The sequence below is a fragment of the Notothenia rossii genome, assembly GCF_949606895.1.
Source record: "Notothenia rossii genome assembly, chromosome: 2".
NCBI lineage: Eukaryota > Metazoa > Chordata > Actinopteri > Perciformes > Nototheniidae > Notothenia > Notothenia rossii.
The window spans coordinates 55,358,488-55,384,822 of record NC_136904.1 but is presented as its reverse complement, the minus strand read 5'-3'; the positions used below and the strand labels follow the sequence as shown (position 1 = coordinate 55,384,822).

Genomic DNA, 26,335 nt, shown 5'->3' with positions numbered 1-26,335 from the left:
TATGAACAGTTAAACTTCCCCTAATAAAATAAGGACTGGATTCCTTTTTGTAAAATAAGATGGTGTTTGATATAGCTCAATCAGGCTATCATTAGGCCTAAGAAGAAATGTCTACCTTTCGCTATAGACAGGCAGACATTTCTCCTTAGGCACCATTTAAAGAGAGCCTTTCTATAGTGAAGTGTTCTGCATGAGATGATTTACTGAGAGTGACATAAGATACAACTGTAGCTTGTGGGATTGTATTTCTCAGAGTCCCAAACGTATACTGAGTTAATATTGAACAATTATCAGGTTTGCAGACCCCTCCATGTGGGCGGTCCATGTGGGTCTGACGGAGCAGCCGGTGCATGGCGCTCAGTCTCTGTCTGTGGAGCAGATCATATACCACGCTCGCTACAGGCCTAAAGGACTGGACTACGACATTGCACTGATGAAACTGGCCACGCCACTTGACTTTAACGGTATTTATTTTTATTTTTTTAATAAACTTTATTTTCCTTTTTCTTAAACAACACATACAGTTTCAGTTTCAGTGACAAAAAATTGCAGGTTGTCCATTTTTTGTTAACCCCCCCACCCCTCTACAAAATAAGACAAGATTAATTGTACAAAAACATTTTGAAATAATAGACAAACAGATGGTTGAAAACACATAACAATAAAAATAAAATAAAATATATGACAAGGTCGAGATACATGTTAATCATGGTTGACTACAGAGAATCTGTGTTCTAATTCAGTTTTTTTTTATAAATATAAATCAGTTAGGGAAGAGTAGGCAGTTTCAAACTTTCCATGTACGTTAAAAATGGTTAGCAGGTCCTATAGAATTTACAAGTGGAGCCACCCAAAGTACACTTTATTTTCTCCATGTGTAGAAACATCATAAGTTCTGTCACCCAGTGGACATGAGTGGGAGACGCTTCCTGCTTCCACCTCATAAGTATAAGTCGCCTCGCAATTAGGGAAGCAAAAGCAACAGCGTTTGAATAATGTCTGGAAAGGACAATGTCGTCCGGGACGACTCCAAAAATTGCAGTAAGAGGAGAAGGGGTAAATTTTACTTTAAAGATCTTAGAAAACGTATCAAATATGGATGTCCAATAATTATGAAGATTTGGACATGTCCAGAAAGTATAGATGAGGGACCCTGTTACTGACTTACATCTGTTGCATAAGGGATCTACCCCTGGATGCATCTTTGCTAGTTTTTCCTTTGATAAATGAAGGCGGTGTAATACCTTGAATTGGAGAAGGCCATGTCTGGCACAAATTGAGGAAGAGTGAACTTTTTGAAGGATGGACTGCCAATTATCATCTCTTATTTCAAATGCTAGATCAACTTCCCACTGAGATCTGATTGTTGAAAGAGAGGGAGAATGCAGGGAGGAAAGTACATTATACAACACCCTAATTACTCCTCTATTCTGCACATTTATTTCAAGAATTTTGTCTAAGGTTGTTTCCGCTGGTTTATTTGGAAACTGCGGGTGTGAAATTTCGAATTTGGAAATATCGGAAAAGATGGCTGGGTGGAATACAAAATGTTTCTGTCAACTGACTAAATGAGGCAAATACCTTGTTTATATACAGATCTTCAAAACTACGTATTCCCCCATTATTCCAGATCTTAAAAGCAGAATCCATCACAGAGGGTGGGAAAATATGGTTTGAGTAAATCGGTGATCGTATAGACATCATATGTAATCCAAACCGTTTCCTACACTGTACCCAGATTCTAAGAGATTGATATACTAATGGATTACTCTTGTAGGTATACAATTCTAATGGAAGAGTTGATCCAAGCAAAGCCGGCAATGAAGTTCTACCGCAGTAGGCCGATTCAATAAGAATCCAAGCTGGTGTCTCTGTAGAAAGGGCACTTAGCCAATAGAGCATACTCCGTACATTCGCCGTCCAATAATATAATTGGAAATTGGGTAGGGCTAGCCCTCCTGATTGTTTTGTTCTCTGAAGGAAATCTTTACGAATCCTAGGGGTTTTATTGTTCCAAATAAATGCAGAAATATATTTGTCCAGAGTATTAAAATACTTTTTTGGTATACAAGTTGGAATACATTGAAACAGATATAAGAATTTAGGTAGGGTGTTCATTTTTACTACATTAATGCGTCCAATTAGCGATAATGGGAGATTGCCCCATCTCTGAAAATCTTTCTTAGTACGTTCAAGAAGGGGGGTAAAATTTTCCTCAAATAACTTTCTATACAGGTTAGTAACTGAGTAACTGAATTGATGCCCAGATACGTCATGTGATCAGTTTTTACCTTAAATTGAAATGTTTCAAATGAAATTCCTCTGGCTTTAGAGTTTATGGCGAGTAGTTCACTTTTGTTTACATTTAATTTATAACCTGAGATACTACAAAAATCCTGAAAAATTGCAAGTGCATGGGGAAGAGAGCTTATAGGGTCAGAAATGTAGAGTAAAAGATCATCTGCGTATAATGACACTTTATGCTCCTTGCTTGCCCGTTGGATTCCTTTAACTCTGTTGTCAGTTCGTAGTTTAATTGCTAATGGTTCAATACATATTGCGAATAGAAGTGGAGATAAGGGGCATCCTTGTCTGTTCCGACGATTGAGAGGGAAATACTGGGAGTGCGTGGCATTTGTCCTAACCCGAGCCATGGGTGAGTTATATAGGAGTTTTATCCATGAAATAAAATTCTGGCCCAGTCCAAATTTATCGAGGGTGTAATATAAGTAATCCCATTCCACCCGGTCAAATGCTTTTTCAGCATCTAGCGATAAGGCTATCTCAGGTAGTGGGGACGATGGGGTATACATAATATTAAAAAGCCTACGTAAATTGAAAAAGCCCTGTCTACCCTTCACAAATCCTGTTTGGTCTGAAGAGATGATCGGGGGCAGATACTGTTCAAGTCTGAGAGCAAGTGTTTTTGACAATATTTTAAAATCAACATTTAAGAGCGATATTGGGCGGTAGGAGGAACATTCTAGTGGGTCTTTATTTGGTTTCAAAATAAGTGAGATTGTTGCTTGCTCAAGTGTAGGGGGGAGACATTTTGAGTTAAAGCATTCTATATACATTTCTCGTAAAAGTGGAGATATGCTCTCACTAAATGCTTTGAAAAATTCAACGGAAAACCCATCTGGGCCTGGAGATTTTCCACTTTGCATTGACTTTATGGCCATTTTAATTTCTTCCAGGGTAATTTGATTTTCTAGTTTACCTTTACTATGCGAGTCCATGGTCGGAACTGGCAATTTATCAAAAAATGTGTCCAATAGCTCAGGTTTGTTTAACGAGTCAGATTTATAAAGGTTAGAATAAAAGTATTGAAAACTCTCATTTATCTTGTCTGGCTCTTTTTTAATATGTCCAAATTGTGTTTTGATTTCAGGGATTATATGTGTAGATTCCGATTTACGTAGCTGGTGGGCTAACAATTTGGAGGCTTTTTCCCCATGCTCATACCATAATCGTCTCGACTTTAGCAGCATTTTTTCAGATTGTTCAGTTGAAAGTAGATTAAATTCTGTTTGTAAATTAAGCCTTTGCTTGTAAAGATCTGGAGAAGGAGTGGCTGAGTGTTGATGATCTAATTTCATTATGGCATCAGTTAATTCAATTAAACGTTTTTGTTTTTTATTAAACGAACAGTAAGAAAATATATGGCCCCTTAAGAACGCCTTCAAACTTTCCCAGATGGTACTATAAGTAACATCAGTAGTTATATTTGTTTTGAGAAAAACATCAATCTGCTTCGAAATGTACTGAACAAATCCCTCATCAGATAGCAAGAGAGCGTTAAACCTCCATGAGTAAACTGAGTTCTGATTTGGGAAACTGAGCTCTAAAACCAGAGAACTATGATCAGATATCACAATACTATTATATGTGCATGCTTTGACATTAGATAATAGCTTTTTGTCAACAAAAAAATTATCAATACGCGAATACGTTTGATGCACTGGAGAAAAAAAGGAGTATTGCCTAGTCGATGGAAAAAGAAATCGCCAAGCGTCAACAACCCCAGAGGTCTCCAAATATGACTGTAAAACTAGAGAGGACTTTGAGACTGGTGAGGCTCTTGTGGAGGAACGGTCTAATGCAGGATTCATAATCGTATTCATGTCACCCCCCAGTATTAATTGGTGAGTATCAATACAAGGTAATGAGTGAAGAAATGTTCGAAAAAAATCATTATCATCACAATTGGGGGCGTACACATTAGCTAAAATTAGAGGGGTGTTAAATAATGAGCCCACCACAACTACATAACGGCCACCTGGATCAGCGGTTACATCAGAGACCACAAACGGGGTTGATTTATGAACAAGAATCGCAGTACCCCTAACTTTATTATTAAATTTAGAATGAAACATTTGTCCCACCCAATCTCTCTTAATTTTAGGATGATCTTGAATTTTGAGGTGTGTTTCTTGGAGAAACGCAATGTTCACTTTGAGTTGTGAGAGATGGGAGAATACTTTGTTACGTTTGATTGGGTGATTAAGTCCTCTAACATTCCAGCTGATAAGATTAATATTGCATCCATCCTTTCTTAAAGTTGAGGAAGTAGGAACTGCCATCAACATTTACCGGAGGGGGAAATATGAAGAATAACGTGGTACTTTTGGTGATACATTTGAATTAGCATTGCAACTATAATCAACCTTAATACAACAAACAGAGACCAAGTAAAAACAGACAAAAAAGCTCAAAGTAAAAACATCAACCCCACCCTCCCCATTATCCTCAGTATCATCCTCTCTAGAGAAACGACACAAGACTCCCAAAGCTTCCTAGCTTTCCCTTAGATCACAATACACACTCCTAACCTCAAACACTGTCCCTTTACTAATAATATGTTTGAACTATAATCCTTATGCTAAACCAATGACTATATTCATGCAATACACTAATAATAAAGAAAGTCAACAAAACGGAGAGAAGAAAAACAAAAACATCAGCAAATGTAGGTGAAAATAACAATACAAATAAAAAGGAGACTTTTAAATCACAGCCACACCTTTGGATTACAGTGTAAAACAACTGTGAACTTGCAACGTGGTTACCCGGACCACCCGGTGAACAAAAACGAGCACACTAAAGCGAGACCTGCCCTTTAACCCTGTGACGTCGGTTTGTTGACAAAAGGAGCTTTAGCAAAAAGAGCTAACAGATAACCCAGCAACCAGTTCCACAATTATGCCCTATATAACACAAAATAACTGAATTTTAGAACATGGGTGAAATCAAAAGCGTGCCTCACTTTAAAGAATAAAAATGTACTCCGGTAATTAAATCCAGTCCAATGAATGGAAATAATTTATGCAACAGCTAAACGTTAATGCGGGTCGCTGCTTTACAACGATTCCAATAAGTAAACAGACTCACGTCGGGCTTAGGCTTCAGCTGAATCAAACAGAGGACCGTTAATAAGGTCCTTGAAATAATTAGTGAGTAGTTTCGACTCGGCTTCTTTTTCCCCCTCTCTCCAACTCACATTCAGGCTGGTCAGAACTTGGCCATGACAAAGTCCATTGCCGCTTGCGGGTTTTCAAACGTCTTCGTCTGCCCGTTAAAGGAGATCCGAAGACGAGCTGGATACAGGAGACCGTACCGGACACCCTCTTCTTTACGCAGGAGTTCTTTCACTTCGCTGAATGCCGCTTTGCGTCTGCTCAGGTCGGCGCTGTAATCTGGGAAGATGAGGATCTGTTTTCCTTGGAACTCCAGCTGTCCCTTCTGCCTGGCCAGGCGCTGAATCCGCACCTTCTCCTGAAAGTAATGAACCCGAAGGATGAACGGGCGCGGTCTGTCCCCCTCTCCAGGAACCTTAGCTGTAGCCCGATGAGCCCTGTCCAGGACAGTAGGGCCTGGCTCATTTCGTGGCATCTGCAGGCAGTGGCAAGTACTTCCGGCATCTGCCACAGAGGCCGCTACTCCGTGGTATCTGTGGCAAGTATATGCCAGAGATGCCACAACTTGCCGTGGCAAGTAAATGCCACAACTTGCCGTGCCATTTGCGCATGCTGAACGGGAGTTGTCTCAAGATGCCAGAGTTAAGAGAATGTTTACGGTAGCTGCCACTCGCCTTCCGTGGCAAATGCTGATATTTAAACCCGTATTTATCGCGTAAAATGTTGCTGTTTTGGCATGACTTTATCGGACTGATCTGTACACAAGACTGATGATCTGTTACTGATGGTCCGATCTCTATTTTTCAAAAAGATTAAACATGATATGTTCTATAGATTTTACTTGGAGAACGTGGTTTGTTAAAATAAATAAACGTGCTATTTTTATGATAATACTAAAGATATATTATTAGTAAGTTGACATAAAGATCTAACATTGTTGACCAGAGGTGGGAAATAGGCTAACTTGTATACTCAAGTACTGTACTTGTGATTTAGAAATAGCCTACTTGTGCTTTAGTTGAGTATGTAAATGGTATGTTACTTAGTACTTACCCCACTACAATTCAGAGGTAAATTGTGTAATTGTAGCCTACTCCCCTACATTTATTTAATACGCTACCTTTAGTTACTTACTACAGATTCTGATTAATGATGATAAATATAATCAAGTCTTAAATCAGACTTTATAGTTACTCCTGGAGTAAATTCACAAGATACCCTAGACGTATACAAAGTCATTAAAACTAGCACTTTAATGATCAATCATTATAATGAAAACATGTAATATGTACTTTAAGTATATTTTTATGCTAATCATTTTGCGCTTTTACTTGAGTAACATTTTAATGCAGGACTTTTACTTGTAACAGAGTATTCCAACATTTAGGTTGGCTACTTCTACTTTTACTTCAAACTAGAACCGCCAGGGGTCGCTGTATAGCCTACCTAAAACCACCAACGTGTCAAATGAACGAATGCATTGATTTTCAAGGTACAATGTTATTTTATTTATCATACTAGAACACAATGAGTGTTGCCACTACTCGCCGTGGCATGTGCCTTGGCATTTGTGGCATCTCCCACAGAGGCCACTACTCTGTGGCATCTGTGGCAAGTATATGCCACAACTTGCCGTTGCTAGTCTATATGCCACAACTTGCCGTGGCAAGTATGCCACAACTTGCCGTGGCAAGTATATGCCACAACTTGCCGTGGCATTTGCGCATGCTGAACGGGAGTTGCCACAAACGGGAGTTAGCCAACCTAAATGTTGGAATACTCTGTTACAAGTAAAAGTTCTGCATTAAAATGTTACTCAAGTAAAAGCGCAAAATGATTAGCATAAAAATATACTTAAAGTACATATTAGATGTTTTCATTATAATGATTGATCATTAAAGTGTTATCAAAGCTGGTAAAGGTGCAGCTAGTTTTAATGACTTTATATACTCTAGGGCAGTGGTACTCAACCTTGTCCTAATCAGGAGCCACATTGACGAAAAAATATTTTTGCAAGAGCCACAATCCAAAAACGCTCCTTTCCTCCCTGAAACCTTTATGCATTTGAGAATATGGATAATAGTAATATGTTACTTAAGAATGAAAAGCATAATGTACAGTGCAATAACTGTGATTTCTTATTTTCACTGCAACCACAAAACACACAAAACAACAGATAACAGACAGCATGTTTACTGATAATCACAGTCCATATAACAGCAGATTATACACAGCAGGGGTTGTCAGAAGAGTAATGTTGACCTTACTTCACACTCAATGTGATTTCTGACACTCCTTCTGCCGCACAAGTGATTTGAAGTCGGGCTCTGCGCTGGAAACGGCGATCCGGAGGGCCTCTGTTGTGTGCTGCAGACTCAATCTGTTTCGGTTGCGACATTTTATTTTTGTGAGCGCAGAGAATGCTGCTTCACACCGGTATGTGGACGGAAACATTGAGATGATGCGTCTTGCCAGTCTGGAGATATTTGGTAGATGCCCCACCAGTTTCCAAAAGTCCACGACATCTGGAATCCGAAATTGACGCTGAAGTTCATCTGAGCTCTTTAACTCCACGAACTCCATTTGAAGCTGCACAAGTCCGAGCTGGTCGCTTATTTGCTTCATTTCATTGACTTCAATCAGGAATGGGTTTTTCACAAGTAGAAAAATATTGCTATGGTCCTTGAAGTCGTGGAATCTGGATGTGTAGTTTTGCTTGAGCTCAGTTAGCACCTCACAGAATTGAGATTGACAGGTCAGGAGAGCGTCTGCATGCCTCGCCATCACTTTCTGCACGGTGGGGAAGAAACGGTAATCAGAACCACGGACACTTTGGTCGAGTACATCCAGTTTGTCAGAAAATACTTTGACAGCCGTGTAGAGCTCATACACGGTCTTGTTTCTTCCCTGCATCTTGAGATTAAGTTTGTTCAAGTGCTGCGTAATGTCACACAGGAACGCAACAGACAGCACCCACTCTTTATCATCCAAAAAGGAAAATCGGGAAGTCTCCCCTTGGCCGACAATGAAGGCTTTCAGGGGTTCAATCAAGTCCATTAAATGTGCAAGCATACGTCCTTTAGACAGCCATCTGATCTCGGTGTGTAACACCAAATCTCCATAGTGAGTGTCAAACTCCTCACACAGCAGTTTAAAATTTAAGTGGTTTCTTGCACGGGCCCTGATATAATTAACCACTTCGATTACATTTGCCATCACTTCATTCAGACATTTGAACTTAGCAAACAAGGCTTGTTGATGCACAATACAATGGTATGAGAAAATACCCTCAGCAGCAACCCCGCCGTTTTTAAGCGTCTCTTTCAGCAAGGCCACGGCTCCGTTCCTCTTACCAAGCATCGCCGGTGCGCCATCTGTCGTGAATGCTGTGATTTTTTCTGGGCCAATGTTAAACTTCTGTAATGTTTCCAGCACAGCGTTTTTTATTTCAATGCCCGTTGTTCCATTTTTCAGTGAAACCATGTCAAGCAGTTCCTCTGTAATGTCAAGCTTACTGTTGACCGCCCGGATAAAGGTTAGTAATTGTGGCGTGTCATTGACATCCAAGCTTTCGTCCATTGCAAGGCTGACAAACTCAGCGGATGACAGTTTGTCCTTAAGAGTATGTGCAATGTTCTCTGAAATGTCTGATGCCCTCCTAGCTACAGTAGAATCCGACAGTTGCATTTTTTTGGCCTCTCGTTCCAGGTCTTTTTTCTCAGGAAACAACGTTGAACAAGCCAGCAGTATGCAGTCCTTCACCATTTCTCCATCAGTATATGGCTTCATCTTTTTCATCAGTTCATGTGTGATTTTGTAGGATGCCTCTGTCGCTCTTTCACTCGTATTAGTGTGGAAAAAGTTTTTTTGAGCAGTTCGGTTCTGTTTGAGTCTAGCCAGCTTTTCCGCCCTCAGCTCTCCACCTTTCGGAAAGTCGGTACTAAACTTCGGGTGTTTTGTGTCGTGATGGCGCTGCAAATTGGACCTTTTAAATTGTGAAATGATGTTGTCACAAAGCAGGCAGGTGCATTTTCCCGAACCGGTGGAGACGAAGAAAAACTCCAGTTCCCAGTCCTCTTTAAATGTTCGATATTCCTCTTCATATTTCCGTTTAGTCGTAGCCATTTTTGCATAGTGCTGTATAGTTTTCCCAGTGTGACGTAGCAATTATCTCGCGCGAAACAATCAGAGCGCGAAACCTGACATAATATTTGATTGGCTATTCAGAGGGGGAGGGGCGACGACTGATGTGTGACTTGTGAGTGATAATGAAATGTTGATGAATTCTTCTGACTTTGTTTTTCGTTTTTCAAAGATTTATTTTTTATTTTTTATTTTTTAAGTGGGACTTAAAAGAGCCGCAGTTAGTCTTAAAAGGGCCGCATGCGGCTCGCGAGCCGCGGGTTGAGTATCGCTGCTCTAGGGTATCTTGTGTATTTACTCCAGGAGTAACTATAAAGTCTGATTTAAGACTTGATTATATTTATCATCATTAATCAGAATCTGTAGTAAGTAACTAAGGTTAGCGTATTAAATACATGTAGGGGAGTAGGCTACAATTACACAATTTACCTCTGAATAACTAAAGCACAAGTAGGCTATTTCTAAATCACAAGTCCAGTACTTGAGTATACAAGTTAGCCTATTTCCCACCTCTGGTGAACAATCTTTATGTCAACTTACTAATAATATATCTTTAGTATTATCATAAAAATAGCACGTTTATTTATTTTAACAAACCACGTTCTCCAAGTAAAATCTATAGAACATATCATGTTTAATCTTAATCTAATCTAAAAATAGAGATCGGACCATCAGTAACAGATCATCAGTCTTGTGTACAGATCAGTCCGATAAAGTCATGCCAAAACAGCAACATTTTACGCGATAAATACGAGTTTAAATATCAGCATTTGCCACGGAAGGCGAGTGGCAGCTACCGTAAACCTTCTCTTATCTCTGGCATCTTGTGGCAACTCCCGTTCAGCATGCGCAAATGCCACGGCAAGTTGTGGCATTTACTTGCCACGGCAAGTTCTGGCATCTCTGGCATATACTTGCCACAGATACCACGGAGTAGCGGCCTCTGTAGCAGATGCCGAAAGTACTTGCCACTGCCTGCAGATGCCACGAAATGCGCTTGCCGTCTCTCGTCCAGGATCGGGGGCTGCTCTAAGCCGTTAGGACCTCCGAGAACCTTGTGTAGAAGTCCGGCGATAAACTGTGTAGGGTTTCCCTTCTCCAAACCCTCTGGCACTCCTATGATACGTAAGTTGCACCGTCTTCCCATGTTTTCCAAGTCATCCGTCTTCTCCTGTAGCTTCTTGTAGTCACTGTTCAGGTTAGCGTAATGCGTCTCCATTGCCTGCCAGCGGGCATCAAAGCTGTTCAGCCCTTCTTCGTGGGCACGTAGTTTGTCACGGCATTCATCCAGAGCGATTTTTAGCGGAGAGATGGCCCGTCTGATCTCTTCACGGAGACCGTTATTCTCTTCTTGAATAACTTCCTTGACAATCTCACGGAATGCCTGTAGCATGCTAGCATCCACACTGCTCTTGCTAGTAGCCTTAGCCTCCCCGTTGCCAGCCTGCACAGCTTTTTGCGGTTTTGGGGGCATCTTGTCCAAATAAGGTTCCAAAATAAAACGTTAAATACTTGGTTGACCTTCCAAATACTAAATTAACTAACACTCAATCAAATGTAAAGCCAATTATAGCTTAAGTTGTTAAAAAAAAGTGGGACCTCGTGTTTCACACGTCTACTCCATGGTGTGCACTCTCCCTCAAAAAAAAAGAAAACCCACTTTAACGGTATTTTAACCAGTGGCGTTTTCTCCTGGAGGCCAAGGGAAGCCAGGCTTCCCCTGTTTTTTCGGATTGTAGTTATAATTTTAATAAATAAATAAAAACACTTCGTTTAGTTTCGGAAATTCTTTGTTGTGTGTTGCTGCCGGCCCGTCTCTCCCCCATTCTCATTGAGTATTTTACAAAGAGTGAAACAGCGCCCCCTCTAGATGTTATGGTGAAACAGTAGATTGCACTCTCTGTTGCGAGAGGAGGCCAGCCGAAATTTGCTTCCCTTGGTGAAAAAAAATGGAGGGATTGACCAATCAGATGAAGCCCACGTCATGCCCCTGCCAACCTGTGATTGGTCAGGGCCATGCCAAGGGAAGCCAGAGGCGGCTGGCTTCCCTTCCCTCACAATCCAATCAAATCGCATCAACTTAGTGGTGCAGTGACGCGTCCCAAAAAGCGGAAGTAAGCTGCGCTCGGTTTCCCTCGACAAAATAGCAATGGGATTTCTCCATAGGATTTTGGAAAATAGCTCGAAAAAAGGTCAGTGGAAAACGAACATGTTGGGTAAATGCACATTTTGTTCAGTCGGATAATATCCACATGTCTACCCTACTTTTATAATTTTTCGAATCATAAATCGAATCGATAGAAGATAGATAGTGTCACTGCACCACTCTCACCGCCGTTAGAAAGTAGCAAGCAACTGAAGCAAGTGCAATTATGGAGGGTGGAGATTTGGAGTATTTAATCAAAAAATAATTGTACTAAACTTCGCTGCAGCAGCAACAACAAATACAATCTGATGACAGGCCAATGCCCAAACTGGAGCTGTGTACAGCGAGGAACAAAGGAGCGAACCGGACGTAAAACGTTAAAGGTCTCCTGATTTAGTTTGTGAATGAATGCTTATTAGAGTTTCGGCTGGAGAGTGCGTGCGGACCTGTCGGTCAGATAACTATGGCGCTATATTTGTGCCTCTATCCTGAGCACGCAATGAAACATGTTGAGCCTAGAAAATGCGATTGAGCGCACACTTGAACATTTTTGAGCACAGAGAAATATATTTTCTTTCATAAAACTCCTGCTCCCTGCGCAAGCAGACCGCTGCACGCGCTCTCTCTCCCCCGCTCGCTCGACCTCTCCACCCTGTGCGCGCTCAGCTTCGCCTGTGCTCGCTCAAGTTGTCAGCGTTACAAATGTGCCACAAAACCAACCAATCGGAGAACTCGAGAAGGTCAATTCTGATTGGCTGGTCGTCTCCAATCATATCTTCTATCTGAGATGAGAGAGGGATTTTCGGTTGCCATATCAGGCTGTTGACGTTCTTATTACACATCCGTCGTTGACATTACAGGACATGACAGACTCGAATGAAGAGAATAGCACGCCACAGTGTCAGGTGAGTTATACATTTCTAGTTTTCTGATATCACGTTATTGTGCAATGCCTGAGTTTGCTAGCCGGCAACATAGCTATAGGGGTAGTTTAAGCAAACAGCTAACAAACCATAGCCTACATGTACGTCATGATCCCTTCTGAGGTATTGATTACTTGCTGTAACAGGGTTCCCGCGGGGTCTTAAAAAGTCTTAAATTTGAAAATATGAATTTAAGGCCTTAAAAAGGTCTTAAATATGACCAAAAAATAAGAAAGGTCTTAAATATGATTTAGAAGGTCTTAAAAATGATCGGATTTGAAAGGTACTTCTGTGTTGAGATCGCGTCTAAATGTGTTTTGGGGGAAATGTCCGGGCTGCAAAGTAACCAGTACGGTAATAGCCTTTCAGTTCCCTCCAACAATTTGTATTGAATTAAATCAACATGGAACCAGTAATCACTAACTTTGTTTCCCCCGGCCCCTTATTGGAGAACACCCAGCTAATAACCTAGCAACCAAGCTTCAGCCAGCGGCAGTCAGAAACTCATGTATCTTCGAATCTACTTACAAATTAATATGGGGAAGTGTCAGTTCAACCGTATTTGGTTGGAAAACATCTAATTTAGTGCTTGGTTGAAACCAGTGGAGGGGAACATGTTTGAAGCCCGCTGCACCTTTTGCAAATAAAATTTGTGTCTGTTTTGCTAATGTAGCATTAGCTAGTGGAGCGTGAGCCACTGCAGCAGCTCCCTCAACAACACCGGGGGAACCTCCGGGCGACGTTTGGGTCTACAACGTCAACTCTAAAAGCGGAGGTGCTGTAGACGCTAAATACCGTAGTTAAACACCAATCATACAACAGCAACGATGAAATAGTGTAGCCAAGGCAGCAGAGCTCTGAATATAGTTTCTCTCTCTCTATCTCTCGCTCTCTCTCTCTCACACACACACACTAGGGCTGCTCGATTATGGCAATAATCACGATTATGTTGGTCAATAATTAATATCATGATTATTAAATACGATTATTCATTGACTTTGAAAACATCAATTTATTGAACTTTAAAACAAATAATAATTTGAACAGTATCTTTTTAACTGTTGATTACCCTGAACGTATAATTAAACGGAAAAACCAATACAAAAATAAATGATACATTTAAATAAATAATATCAAAATAATAAATACCAATAAACAAGATCAACAAATATTTTGGAGCGCACTTCCACAAGCTACTAAACATATATAAATATGATAAATAAATTAGAGTAAAATTAATTAGATCAAATATGTTGTAGTGCACTGTCACAACCTCGCAAAGCAAAATAATCGTTTTTTTCGATTATGTTGTTTTCGTAATTGTGGCAGGCCAAAATCGTAATTGCGATTAAAATACGATTAATTGCACAGCCCTAACACACACACATACTCTAGATGTGTGTGAGGACACAGTTTTGTGTACTGTTATGCTGTTATGTTCAGTCATTGTTCTTATGTTGAACATGAATACATTTACTTTGTAAGTAATTATGGGACGTATTTCTTCTTTCATAGCAATTTTCCTTCATACTTTATTGCTGTGAAATAGGTCTTAAATTCTATTCAAAGCGGTCTTAAAAAGTCTTAAATTTGAGTTGGCGAAACCTTCAGGAACCCTGTGTAAGCATTAGAGTTGGCAGAATGACAAACATGTTTCTCTCTCTATCACAATTTTGGTTTGACCAGAACCTGGACCAACTTCTGTTTCCTGTTCTACAATGGGCATAGAGCTTGCGTTAATTTTCAACCGGACAACTAAACAGATTAGGCTAGGACCGGATAAAGTTAGCAACACACGTTAACCATGAACAGCCTATTAATCCGTTCTCTTAATGTTTATTCCATCCAACGTTGTAGAATTAGAGAGAAAGGGCTTCTTAACGTGCTTTTATCCGGGTTGGAGGGAGTTAAATATAACATTGGGGCGTGTGATTGTAGTGGGTGGAGGTGGTGAAATGAGGATATCCATTTTGGAGTTCAAGCTAGCATAATATAGTTAACGTTACACACTAATAAGGAAGAGAGCTATTTTTGTGATACATTGCTATTGATATGGATTTAGATTGGATATTTGAGACAAGTAAACAAAAACGTAATTTATGGGTGAGTGTTTTTAGCAGAGTCATATTATGTCCTTGTGATTCTGTTGATTATTACCTCTCTGTATTATGTTGCAGCTCAGCTGATTTTGGATTGATGGCAAAGGGAGAGGGACTTAAGTGAGAGTGAAAACACAAGGTAAGTTTCAAATAGGTCAGCAATTTCCCATCCTATAGGTTGCTAGATGTATCTAACCCTTTCTCCTGTCTTTGTCTCCCTCTCTCAGCACAAGAACCCCAGGGGGATTCAATGGAGCCTGAAGACCTGCAATGAGACCCTCACCCTGAGCCTGAGTCTCAACTCCCAGAGTTTTGCAAGCCTCTCCCTGTTCCTTATTTTTGATTAAAAAGACATTAAGCTTCCCAATGGTGTGGTCTTCGTTTTGTGAAAAATATGATTACCTCACATATTTTGTTGCTGTTGTTGTCTTTTGTGATAGTTAAAAGGCTCCTGCTGACTTGAGCCAGCCCTTCTTTCCTCCTCTCTGTGTCAGTGGGGAAGCCGTACATGTGTACTCCTTTCTATGACTGATTGGAGCATCCCCCAGCAGCACAGCAAACTATGAGGGAGACTATATGCCAGGACAACACAGAGGAAAAGGCACAGACAAACTGCACGCATGCTATTCAATGTTTATTGAATTCCATTTATTTACATGGATGTTCCTAAAACAACACATTTAACATCATCATGCTGTTGCTGCTTGTGCTTTGACTCACTGTGCTGTCAGTTGACAATCATTGATAGGGACCTGTCGGTCTCCTGTCCTTTCTGAAAGTCATAAAGATTACATTAGTCATTTAGATGACTTATGTCCTCAATTACCAGGGGATTAGTGAAAACACCATGAATTAAAGAAATGGTAGAAATGATTCTAATCAGAATTTTTGAAACCTTCCTTCCTTCCCTCCCTCTAAATATATCAATAAGGATGTGATGTTCTTGACTCATACAAGTTTAAGAAGATAATATTTGTTTTAAAGAATTAAAAGCAATAAACAACAGCAACAGGCTCTGTAACCAAGGCAACGTTAGCCTAACATGTATGTTAACAGGTAAGATAGCTGTTCACACTATCCATGTATATTTTCTACTTTTTGTAATGCTATGTTATTTCTATTTAAGATGTTTACATTTTTGATTGTTTAATTCTAGTCTTTTAACTGTCTAATGTACAATGCCTTGTCTTTTGCTGCTGCAGCGTAAACATTTCCCCAATTGGTATCAATAAAGTACTTCTTATTTTGTCTTAATCCTCAAATATGAACACATTTTACATTTTTTTTAAAACAAAACACATTGATGTAACTACATACACATATCGATATGTTGTATACATATTGCAAATCATAACCTTTATTGACCAATAACTACCAAAAATTGCATTTCTATCCTGTTATCAATGCATTCAAATCGTGATTCAAATGGCCCGCCACAAACTTCCGGGAACTTTCTGAGTCTCTCTGAACCACGTGACAATCAAGCATTTTGGACTTCCGCTGTCGCAACTCTTCTCTCTACATGGTGCTGGACCAGCCAATCAGAATTGACCTTCTCCAGTTCTCCGATTGGTTGGTTTCGTGGCACATTTGTAACGCTGTGACAACTTGAGCGAGCAGGCAGGCAAAGCTGAGCGCGCACAGGGTGGAGAGGTCGAGCGAGCGAGGGAGAGAGAGCGCGTGCAGCGGTCTGCTTGCGCACGTTGCAGGAGTTTTATGAGAGAAAATATATTTCTCTGTGCTCAAAAATGTCCAAGTGTGCGCTCAATCGCATTTTCTAGGCTCAACATGTTTCATTGCGTGCTCAGGATAGAGGCACAAATATAACGCCATAGATAACAGGCGTGTGTAAATCCTTTATCTGTATGATACAAATGTGTGTAAAATGATACCGGGCGCTGTAATCACTAGTCTGGTTACGTTATTACATTGACCACCACACCCCCCCCCCCCCCCCAACCCCAAAGGAAAGGACGTATTATTGGCTTCCCCTAATTTCCCCCCCCCCCCGCCACGCTACTGATTTTAACCGCTTTTTCATGACCTCATTCTCTTTCTCAATCCTGCTCATGTGTTCATTATATCATGTAGGCCTATAGCTCCAGATCCTAATCCTGCTCTATGTTCATGTGTTCATTACATCATGTATAGCTCCAGATCTCAATCGTGCTGAGCCTCTCAGAGCTGGCCTGGCATAATCTGAATCTTTCAGATCTTCGCAGGGAGAAATGTCCATGATTGAAGTGGCTGGGATCCTTAATAATTTTCCAAGGCTTATTGTTGGCGCGTCTGCTGTAAATATGCCTTAGGCAGGTTAGAGCACCTTACCGTGTTTCCTGATGTTACACCACCACTGTTCCCTGTCAGGAGTGGACATTCTTAAGCATTTGAGAGGATAGCTGGAATTTCCTCAAGCGTCTGAGGTGAACCAGTCCCCAGCGAGTCAGTGGATTTGAAGGGGGGCTTTCTTCTTTCTTCCCCAAGGCCACGATCAGCTCCTTAGTCTTGTGGACATTTTGGACTATGTTGCTGTTCTACTTCTTTCAGCTTGGCCTAGCAATCTGTGATCAGGACCACCACAGCCGTGTCATCTGTGTCCTCTTGATGGTTTTGTTGGAGTCGAAAGTGGCTATATGGCTAACAAAAACCGCTAAACTCAGATTCTGTACTTCCAAGTTGAAATGAAACGCACCTTTACCTCCCTTCAGTCTCTCAGTCTGCTATCTCCCACCTCTCTCCGGTTTCTAGCCTTCTGACAGTGTCAATAATTGTAGGCCTTTCAGTTGTCTGAGGTCTGAGTGTCGGCTCTCATCTATTTGTCCTCACCTTTTTCACTTCTTCCCCTGACGGAGTTGTATCTCCGAAACTGATGTTGTGTCATTTCTGTCCAAACAGCTACCACACGAAAACAGGATGTGGGTGTAATTACACATTAGCTGGATGATTGATTGATAGATGTTGGTCCTGTTGGTGAAAGGTGTCTGGGATAAGTAGTTCATTATAGATGGCTCTGTAGGCTTTGTGGAACCTATCTGCCTGCCAAACCATGGGGAGGAGTTTGAGGAGGGCACCATGTGCTGGATCTCTGGATGGGGAGCCACTGAGGATGAAGGTGAGTCTGAACAGGACTTTGATTCTATTATTTCATCTGCAGCTTTTTGAATGTTGTAACATTCCGCCAGGTGTAATGTAATAACGCTAGTGTTCCTGCACTCTCCGATACATACATGCTTGAAATAGTTTTTTTCTTCCAGGAGAGACCAGTGTGGTTCTGCGTTCTGCCATGGTGCCGCTGCTCTCCACGAAGACCTGCAACCAGCCGGAGGTTTACCAGGGCTTCATCTCCTCCTGGATGCTGTGTGCAGGATACCTGGAGGGAGGAACTGACTCCTGCCAGGTACACATGGGGCCCTTCTCACTTCTCTTATTTTTCATTTCCTCGCTCCTCGGTCTCGATCTCACCGGAAGTTGATTTGTCTGCGCCATCTTGAGTAGTGTCCCAATGGCCTTATTTTTGCCGGAGGAGCGAGGAGCGATAATGGAGGAGCTATAACCGAGGAACCACCAGACCATCCTTCGATGAAATCCTCAGACACTCGCCCCGCCCCCTTACTGTGTATCGCTCACTGATTGGACGATGCAGCACATGCACTGATCTGATGCTTCTTGACATGAGAGCAGTTTCCCAGCAGATTGAAGAAAATACATGAACCTCAAGGGAGTCACTCCTCAGTTTATACCGTGTTTTGTTTCAATTAATGTATAATTTAGTTACAAATATGTGATATATCTAAACAACAAAGTGGTCAAAAATCATTTTATTCATTTATTGGAAACATTTTCATGATCGCTTTTTTCGTTTATACATTTTAAGAATGGCGTTTATCTTTTTTGAGAATTAGTTCTTATTTTATTAAATGTATTTGGGTCTACAACAGATGATACACATTTTTGTGTCAGTAAATGTGTACTAACAGAGGCGGGGGTGTTTGCGGAAATAACGAGGACAGAGCTGGCTGCTGTCAGACGATCAGCGTCATCACAAACGGACGTCGCTTCACGTGACGCTCCAGAGGAAACGACCATACGACGTCCCATAGAGGCGAAGTCACGCCCATCTACTTCCGGTCCATGGGACCCCGGAAGCGAAAAATTATACATTGAATTCAATGGAGAGAGAAAACGTATCTTTTGATCCCGTTTGAATTGTGCCACGAACTACACATATGATGTTTGTCAATCTTAAACAATCATTTCCATGTCAAAAAAGTCACATTTTGTCGTAAAACTGTTGAAATATAAGACTATGAAAGATACGCGACTACAAAGACTACAAATCCCATTCTGGGTCGCTTATGTGATGTCACAGGCGATAATGCTCCAAGTGGTTGAGACTCGTAATTAAAGCGAAGAAGAAGATTTCATAACTGATTTATTACCTCCAATAAATATAAGAGATTGCTCCAATAAATTCACTTTTACAAGATGCCTGTGTGCTTTGTACCATGTTGTAATCACAAAAGTGATCATACCACTTGCTCGTTCTATCGCTTCCCGTCTGATGAAAGGACCAGGAGTCGCTGGATCAGACATATCAGGTAATATCATAGGTAATATACATGTTGTGCATGGAACATAGTCAAGTTAGCTACCTAGCTAGTAGCGACGAGTAGCGAGCACGTTGGTTAGCATTACATTACTTAGCCTTGTCCTTTTTAGTAGCCTTACCATGAAGTTATTATTTTATTACATGAAGTACACCAAAATGTTAAACAGTAAGAGTAGTCATCATGGTAAGTATTTCGTGAAACATTTGAAGAGTAGCCTACTGCGGCCTCCACCGGGTGCTAAGGAAGCAGTTCAGGGAGAGTCGAAGGAAGGCAGGCAGGCAGGGAGCTTTGCATGACATTCTTCTGGACATGTTTCATTGTGATGACAGTGAGGGTGAGTCAATCTGTTTGTTGGAAAGACAGTAGTTGAGTGATTACTGAGAGAAAATTATTAAAAGAGATAATTATTCAGTGTTGTTACTTTAAAGTGTTGTTACTGACCTTTTTCTCTTTTATTTTATTTACCTCACCTGTAACTGCTGAGACCCTGAGGAACATGCACACTGACCTGCTCTGGCAACCTGATTTCCACTGTACGTAATAGTATTTGGTTATGGTATATTATTTATATACATAAAAGGCACAATGCACCCCCCAGAGACACACATGTATTGAGTGTGATATTTTGCATAGGTCATGTGAAATCATCTTTACATACTAGAAAACTGTAGGAGCGGCAACTTGTTTTGAAATTGAATTTTTAATATCCGATAATAAAGTTGATCTGTTTTCTTTATTCTTCTCTCTTCCCAGCTCCATCCATCACCGTTCTCTGTTCCTGCAGGTCCTGCTTGCTAATCAATGCTCATATTTGTTTACACAATTACAAATAAAGTCAATGTATTGTATGACAGGAAGTTGTGCTTCATTCTGATTCAATAATAAATTCATTCTGCCTTCAACTGCAAAATGATTGTGGACTGCACCAACATCCATGTAGCTGCCCCCAGTAAGATGAACCAAGCAAAGCTGACACTCAACATACAGCTGTGCTCTTAAGTTGACATGAAGAATTTGTGAAATATTGGTAATTATTTGAAAAAAATGACTGACGATGCAGAAAACTTTTTTTATTTAGGAACAGTGGTCAAGTGAGGCATTTATCACCATATGTGTCACACTTAAAAGGCCAAACACACTGGCCAAACACACCTCGTTTACAACTCCCCAGTTGACAGCCATGACTCTGTCTAAATTGTACCCCCCAAGCACCCTCTTCATGAGGGACGCGCATGGAGTGGATGAAAGTCCCGACCTCAGCACAGCACCAACATTGCTGGCTGTCAACCTGCCCTGCCTGTGTAACTGCCACTGAGGATTTGTCCGCTGTCCTACGGTGGCTGTCTGGATGGCAGCTTGCTGATCTCTGCTCAGTCGCATTGAGGCAAGAATTGCCTCAAGCCCCCGACCCCCATGCTCCTTCACTAGCTCCGGCACGTTGAAAATGGCCTGATGTTGAGGCTGCAGCTCTGGCTCAGGTGACAAAAGCCATGCCATGCCACGCTGCACCCCTCAGTGGAGACCTGAACCAGTCTACTTCCTCAGTGGCGATGTCTCTGGCCAGTGGGTTGTATGTCTCCTCTTGCTGTTGGTAGAGTTGAGACACCGGCTGGACTACTTTTGAAGTGCCAGGCTTCCTCCACTGGCACTCAACTTCTGTGGAGCTGATCTGCCACATGGCAAATATTGCCAATGCTGCAGCGTGGCTGCATTTGTACATCCCCCGTGCACAACCACAGACGGCGCTCTGCATCGTGCCATCCTCTCCCATGTAGATCTGTACAAATAAAGTAAGTACCATGTTTGTTAACATGCTATAATAGATTGAATGAGCAATACAAGGATGGTCCGGATCTGGGGGTGGGAGGGTTTATTTTTCCATAGTTTTGTCCTCTTGTCTGATTGTTATTGTTTGTTTTTTCTGTATTTTTTGTAATTTGTGTTGTATTGGTTGTGATTGTACATTGTATTTTTTTAAATGTGTATTACATTTTTGAAAAACATTTGATAAAAAAAAAGGATTTGGTCAGGATCTAGAGTCAGTGTGTAGTTTATGAATTAATCAATGCTCTCTACATTAGGAAAACACATACCAGTGTACCAGAGGGAGTCACACACAGCTGTGCCTAGATAACCAAACAAATTGACAAGATAACCAAAATCCTTGAATCTACACACAGCAAATAAACTCAAATGACACAACGAGATGTAAAAAGGAGATCACACATATAGTCCATATAAAACTGGCCGCTTCAATCTGAAGAGCAACTAAAACAAAACACGGGAGTGTACCTTGTTCTTGTGAACACTAATGTTATCCATAGCATACACACCCGTATACAGTGCACCCGTTCTAGGTTCTGATTGGCTCTCTAGGTTGGCATTCTAGCTTCTGACTGGCTGTCCAGGTTGTCAATCACAGCCGTGGGCATATTATACTAGTCGACTCGTAACATCGCTAAACTTTTTTTCTTGACGGTTTTCTCAGTCAACTAATGCTATTGATAACAGTAACATAAATTAACACAGCCCTGCACACTGCAGTCATTATATGCCGGGTCTGTGGTTCATCATCTTCTTTTTCATTCTCCTCCTTATTGACTGACATTAACGTTAAACATTGCACTCATGTTACTCACCGAAACCTTGTAAAGCCGGTCCCGCATGCTGGCTCTTACAGAACCGACTAACTCCCCTTTCGTGTATGTACAGCTCTCAACATGCCCAGACTTGTAGTGATTTTCACCTCGTTTTATACTTTTATTCTCATTCTGAAAGAATGAGGTGAAATGTGCCAACGTGACGGCCATCTTTATGTTGGTGACGCGTATTGTGCGGGACCAGAGACATGTAGTTCACTGAGCGGCTTAACACAACAAAATGTGTTACTTCACAGTTTTACGACACATTTTTATTTTTTTTATTTGCAAAATTTTCTTTTAAATTGACAAACATCATATGTGTAGTTCGTGGCACAATTCAAACGGGATCGAAAGATACGTTTTCTCTCTCCATTGAATTCAATGTATAATTTTCCGCTTCCGGGGTCCCATGAGCTCCCCCGGAAAGGGAGGGACTTCGCCTCTCTATAGAGAGGCGAAGTCACGCCCATCTACTTCCGGTCCATGGGACCCCGGAAGCGAAAAATTATACATTGAATTCAATGGAGAGAGAAAACGTATCTTTTGATCCCGTTTGAATTGTGCCACGAACTACACATATGATGTTTGTCAATCTTAAACAATCATTTCCATGTCAAAAAAGTCACATTTTGTCGTAATACTGTTGAAATATAAGACTATGAAAGATACGCGACTACAAAGACTACAAATCCCAAATCCCATTCTGGGTCGCGCATGTGATGTCACAGGCGATAATGCTCCAAGTGGTTGCGACTCGTAATTAAAGCGAAGAAGAAGATTTCATAACTGATTTATTCCCTCCAATAAATATAAGAGATTGCTCCAATAAATTCACTTTTACAAGATGCCTGTGTGCTTTGTACCATGTTGTAATCACAAAAGTGATCATACCACTTGCTCGTTCTATCGCTTCCCGTCTTATGAAAGGACCAGGAGTCGCTGGATCAGACATATCAGGTAATATCATAGGTAATATACATGTTGTGCATGGAACATAGTCAAGTTAGCTACCTAGCTAGTAGCGACGAGTAGCGAGCACGTTAGTTAGCATTACATTACTTAGCCTTGTCATTTTTAGTAGCCTTACCATTAAGTTATTATTTTATTACATGAAGTACACCAAAATGTTAAACAGTAAGATTAGTCATCATGGTAAGTATTTCGTGAAACATTTGAAGAGTGGCCTGCTGCGCCCTCCACCGGGTGCTAAGGAAGCAGTTCAGGGAGAGTCGAAGGAAGGCAGGCAGGCAGGGAGCTTTGCGTGACATTCTTCTGGACATGTGTCATTGTGATGACAGTGAGAGTGAGTCAATCTGTTTGTTGGAAAGACAGTAGTTGAGTGATTACTGAGAGAACATTATTAAAAGAGATAATTATTCAGTGTTGTTACTTTAAAGTGTTGTTACTGACCTGTTTCTCTTTTATTGTCTTTAACTCACCTGTAACTGCTGAGACCCTGAGGAACATGCACACTGACCTGCTCTGGCAACCTGATTTCCACTGTACGTGATAGTATTTGGTTATGGTATATTATTTATATACATCAAAGGCACAATGCACCCCCCAGAGACACACATGTATTGAGTGTGATATTTTGCATAGGTCATGTGAAATCATCTTTACATACTAGAAAACTGTAAGAGTGGCAACTTGTTTTGAAATAGAAATTTTAATATCCGATAATAAAGTTGATCTGTTTTCTTTATTCTTCTCTCTCCCCAGCTCCATCCATCACCGTTCTCTGTTCCTGCAGGTCCTGCTTGCTAATCAATGCTCATATGTTTTTACACAATTACAAATAAAGTCAATGAACTGTATGACATGAAGTTGTGCTTCATTCTGAGTCAATAATAAATTCATTCTGCTTTCAACTGCAAAATGATTGTGGACTGCACCGACATCCATGTAGCTGCCCCCCCCCCCCCCCCCCCCCCCCCCCACCCAGTAAGATGAACCAAGCAAAGCTGACACTCAACATACAGCTGTGCTCTTAAGTTTACATGAAGAATTTGTGAAATATTGGTAATTATTTGGAAAAAATGACTGACGATGCAGAAAACTTTTTTTATTTAGGAACAGTGGTCAGGTGAAGCATTTATCACTACATATGTGTCACACTTAAAAGGCCAAACACACTGGCCAAACACACCTCGTTTACAACTCCCCAGTTGACAGCCATGACTCCGTCTAAATTGTACCCCCCTAGCACCCTCTTCATGAGGGACGCGCATGGAGTGGATGAAAGTCCCGACCTCAGCACAGCACCAAAATTATTGGCTGTCAACCTGCCCTGCCTGTGTAACTGCCACTGAGGATTTGTCCGCTGTCCTACGGTGGCTGTCTGGATGGCAGCTTAATGGTCTCTGCCCAGTCGCATTGAGGCAATAATTGCCTCAAGCCCCCGACCCCCACGCTCCTTCACCAGCTCCGGCACGTTGAAAATGGCCTGATGTTGAGGCTGCAGCTCTGGCTCAGGTGACAAAAGCCATGCCATGCCACGCTGCGCCCCTCAGTGGAGACCTGAACAAGTCTACTTCCTCAGTGGCGATGTCTCTGGCCAGTGGGTTGTATGTCTCCTCTTGTTGTTGGTAGAGTTGAGACACCGGCTGGACTACTTTTGAAGTGCCAGGCTTCCTCCACTGGCACTCAACTTCTGTGGAGCTGATCTGCCACATGGCAAATATTGCCAATGCTGCAGCGTGGCTGCATTTGTACATCCCCCGTGCACAACCACAGACAGCGCTCTGCATCGCGCCATCCTCTCCCATGTAGATCTGTACAAATAAAGTAAGTACCATGTTTGTTAACATGCTATAATAGATTGAATGAGCAATACAAGGATGGTCCAGATCTGGGGGTGGGAGGGTTTATTTTTCCAAAATGTTGTCCTCTTGTCTGATTGTTGTTGTTTGTTTTTTCTGAATTTTTTGTAATTTGTGTTGTATTGGTTGTGATTGTACATTGTATTTTTTTAAATGTGTATTACATTTTTGAAAAACATTTGATCAACAAAAAAGGATTTGGTCAGGGTCTAGACTCAGTGTGTAGTTTATGAATTAATCAATGCTCTCTACATTAGGAAAACATACCAGTGTACCAGAGGGAGTCACACACAGCTGTGCCTAGATAACCAAACAAATTGACAAGATAACCTAAATCCTTGAATCTACACACAGCAAATAAACTGAAATGACACAACGAGATGTAAAAAGGAGATCACACATATAGTCGATATAAAACTGGCCGCTTCAATCTGAAGAGCAACTAAAACAAAACACGGGAGTGTACCTTGTTCTTGTGAACACTAATGTTATCCACAGCATACAAACCCGTATACAGTACACCCGTTCTAGGTTCTGATTGGCTCTCTAGGTTGGCATTCTAGCTTCTGACTGGCTGTCCAGGTTGTCAATCACAGCCGTGGTTCATATTATGCTTGTCGACTCGTAACATCGCTAAACTTTTTTTCTTGACGGTTTTCTCAGTCAACTAATGCTATTGATAACAGTAACATAAATTAACACAGCCCTGCACACTGCAGTCATTATATGCCGGGTCTGTGGTTCATCATCTTCTTTTTCATTCTCCTCCTTATTGACTGACATTAACCTGTTAACATTGCACTCATATTACTCACCGAAACCTTGTAAAGCCGGTCCCGCATGCTGGCTCTTACAGAACCGACTAACTCCCCTTTCGTGTATGTACAGCTCTCAACGTGCCCGGACTTGTAGTGATTTTCACCTCGTTTTATACTTTTATTCTCATTCTGAAAGAATGAGGTTAAATGTGCCAACGTGACGGCCATCTTTGTGTTGGTGACGCGTATTGTGCGGGACCAGAGACATGTAGTTCACTGAGCGGCTTAACACAAAAAAATGTGTTACTTCACAGTTTTACGACACATTTTAATTTTTTTGACTTGCAAAATGTTCTTTTAAATTGACAAACATCATATGTGTCATTCGTGGCACAATTGAAACGGGATCAAAAGATACGTTTTCTCTCTCCATTGAATTCAATGTATAATTTTCCGCTTCCGGGGTCCCATGGAGGCTCCCGGAAGGGGAGGGACTTCGCCTCTCTATTGCTCTTAAAACTCATTTCCCTGCTTCTCGTGGTTTCCTTGCATCTCTCCATGCTTCCCTGGTGGGAGGGACTAGTCGCAGGGAAACGACGCAAGTGAGGGACGCAAGGAATCCATTTAACTGAAGTGAGAAGGGGCCCGGGGTTCTTTGAAGCATTAAACCCCATTGTGATTTCAGAGTTCATTTCTACAGAATAACACAGAAACTACAGGACCTGTGAAATCAAATGTCATTATAGGTTTATTTTACCAATACTACTAAAAGTCT

General features: G+C 41.2%; 1 protein-coding gene and 2 long non-coding RNA genes across 5 annotated transcripts in view; 2 read left to right on the top strand and 1 right to left on the bottom strand.

Moving 5' to 3' along the window:
* tmprss3a (transmembrane serine protease 3a) overlaps window positions 1-26,335 on the top strand; it is a 42,798-nt gene that overhangs the window by 14,553 nt on the left and 1,910 nt on the right. Inside the window, exons 9-12 of one of the 3 annotated variants that reach the window (XR_013804804.1) lie at window positions 295-464; window positions 17,745-17,840; window positions 17,983-19,871; window positions 20,092-21,113. Coding sequence is in view for 2 of the 3 variants with exons in the window: in XM_079662688.1 (XP_079518814.1) it covers window positions 295-464; window positions 17,745-17,840; window positions 17,983-18,125 (409 nt within the window). In the remaining variant the exon portion in view is untranslated. Of the gene's footprint in view, window positions 1-294; window positions 465-17,744; window positions 17,841-17,982; window positions 19,872-20,091; window positions 21,114-26,335 lie in introns of those variants that run through there. The other 2 variants (XM_079662688.1, XM_079662689.1) reach the window with 2 other exon arrangements.
* On the top strand, window positions 12,626-15,091 carry LOC307028009. Its single transcript, XR_013804808.1, has 2 exons — window positions 12,626-14,867; window positions 14,956-15,091. It is a non-coding gene; the product is annotated as an uncharacterized lncRNA (long non-coding RNA).
* Window positions 24,031-26,179, bottom strand: LOC307028012. Its single transcript, XR_013804811.1, has 2 exons — window positions 25,618-26,179; window positions 24,031-24,754 (listed from the first exon to the last, which is right to left on the bottom strand). It is a non-coding gene; the product is annotated as an uncharacterized lncRNA (long non-coding RNA).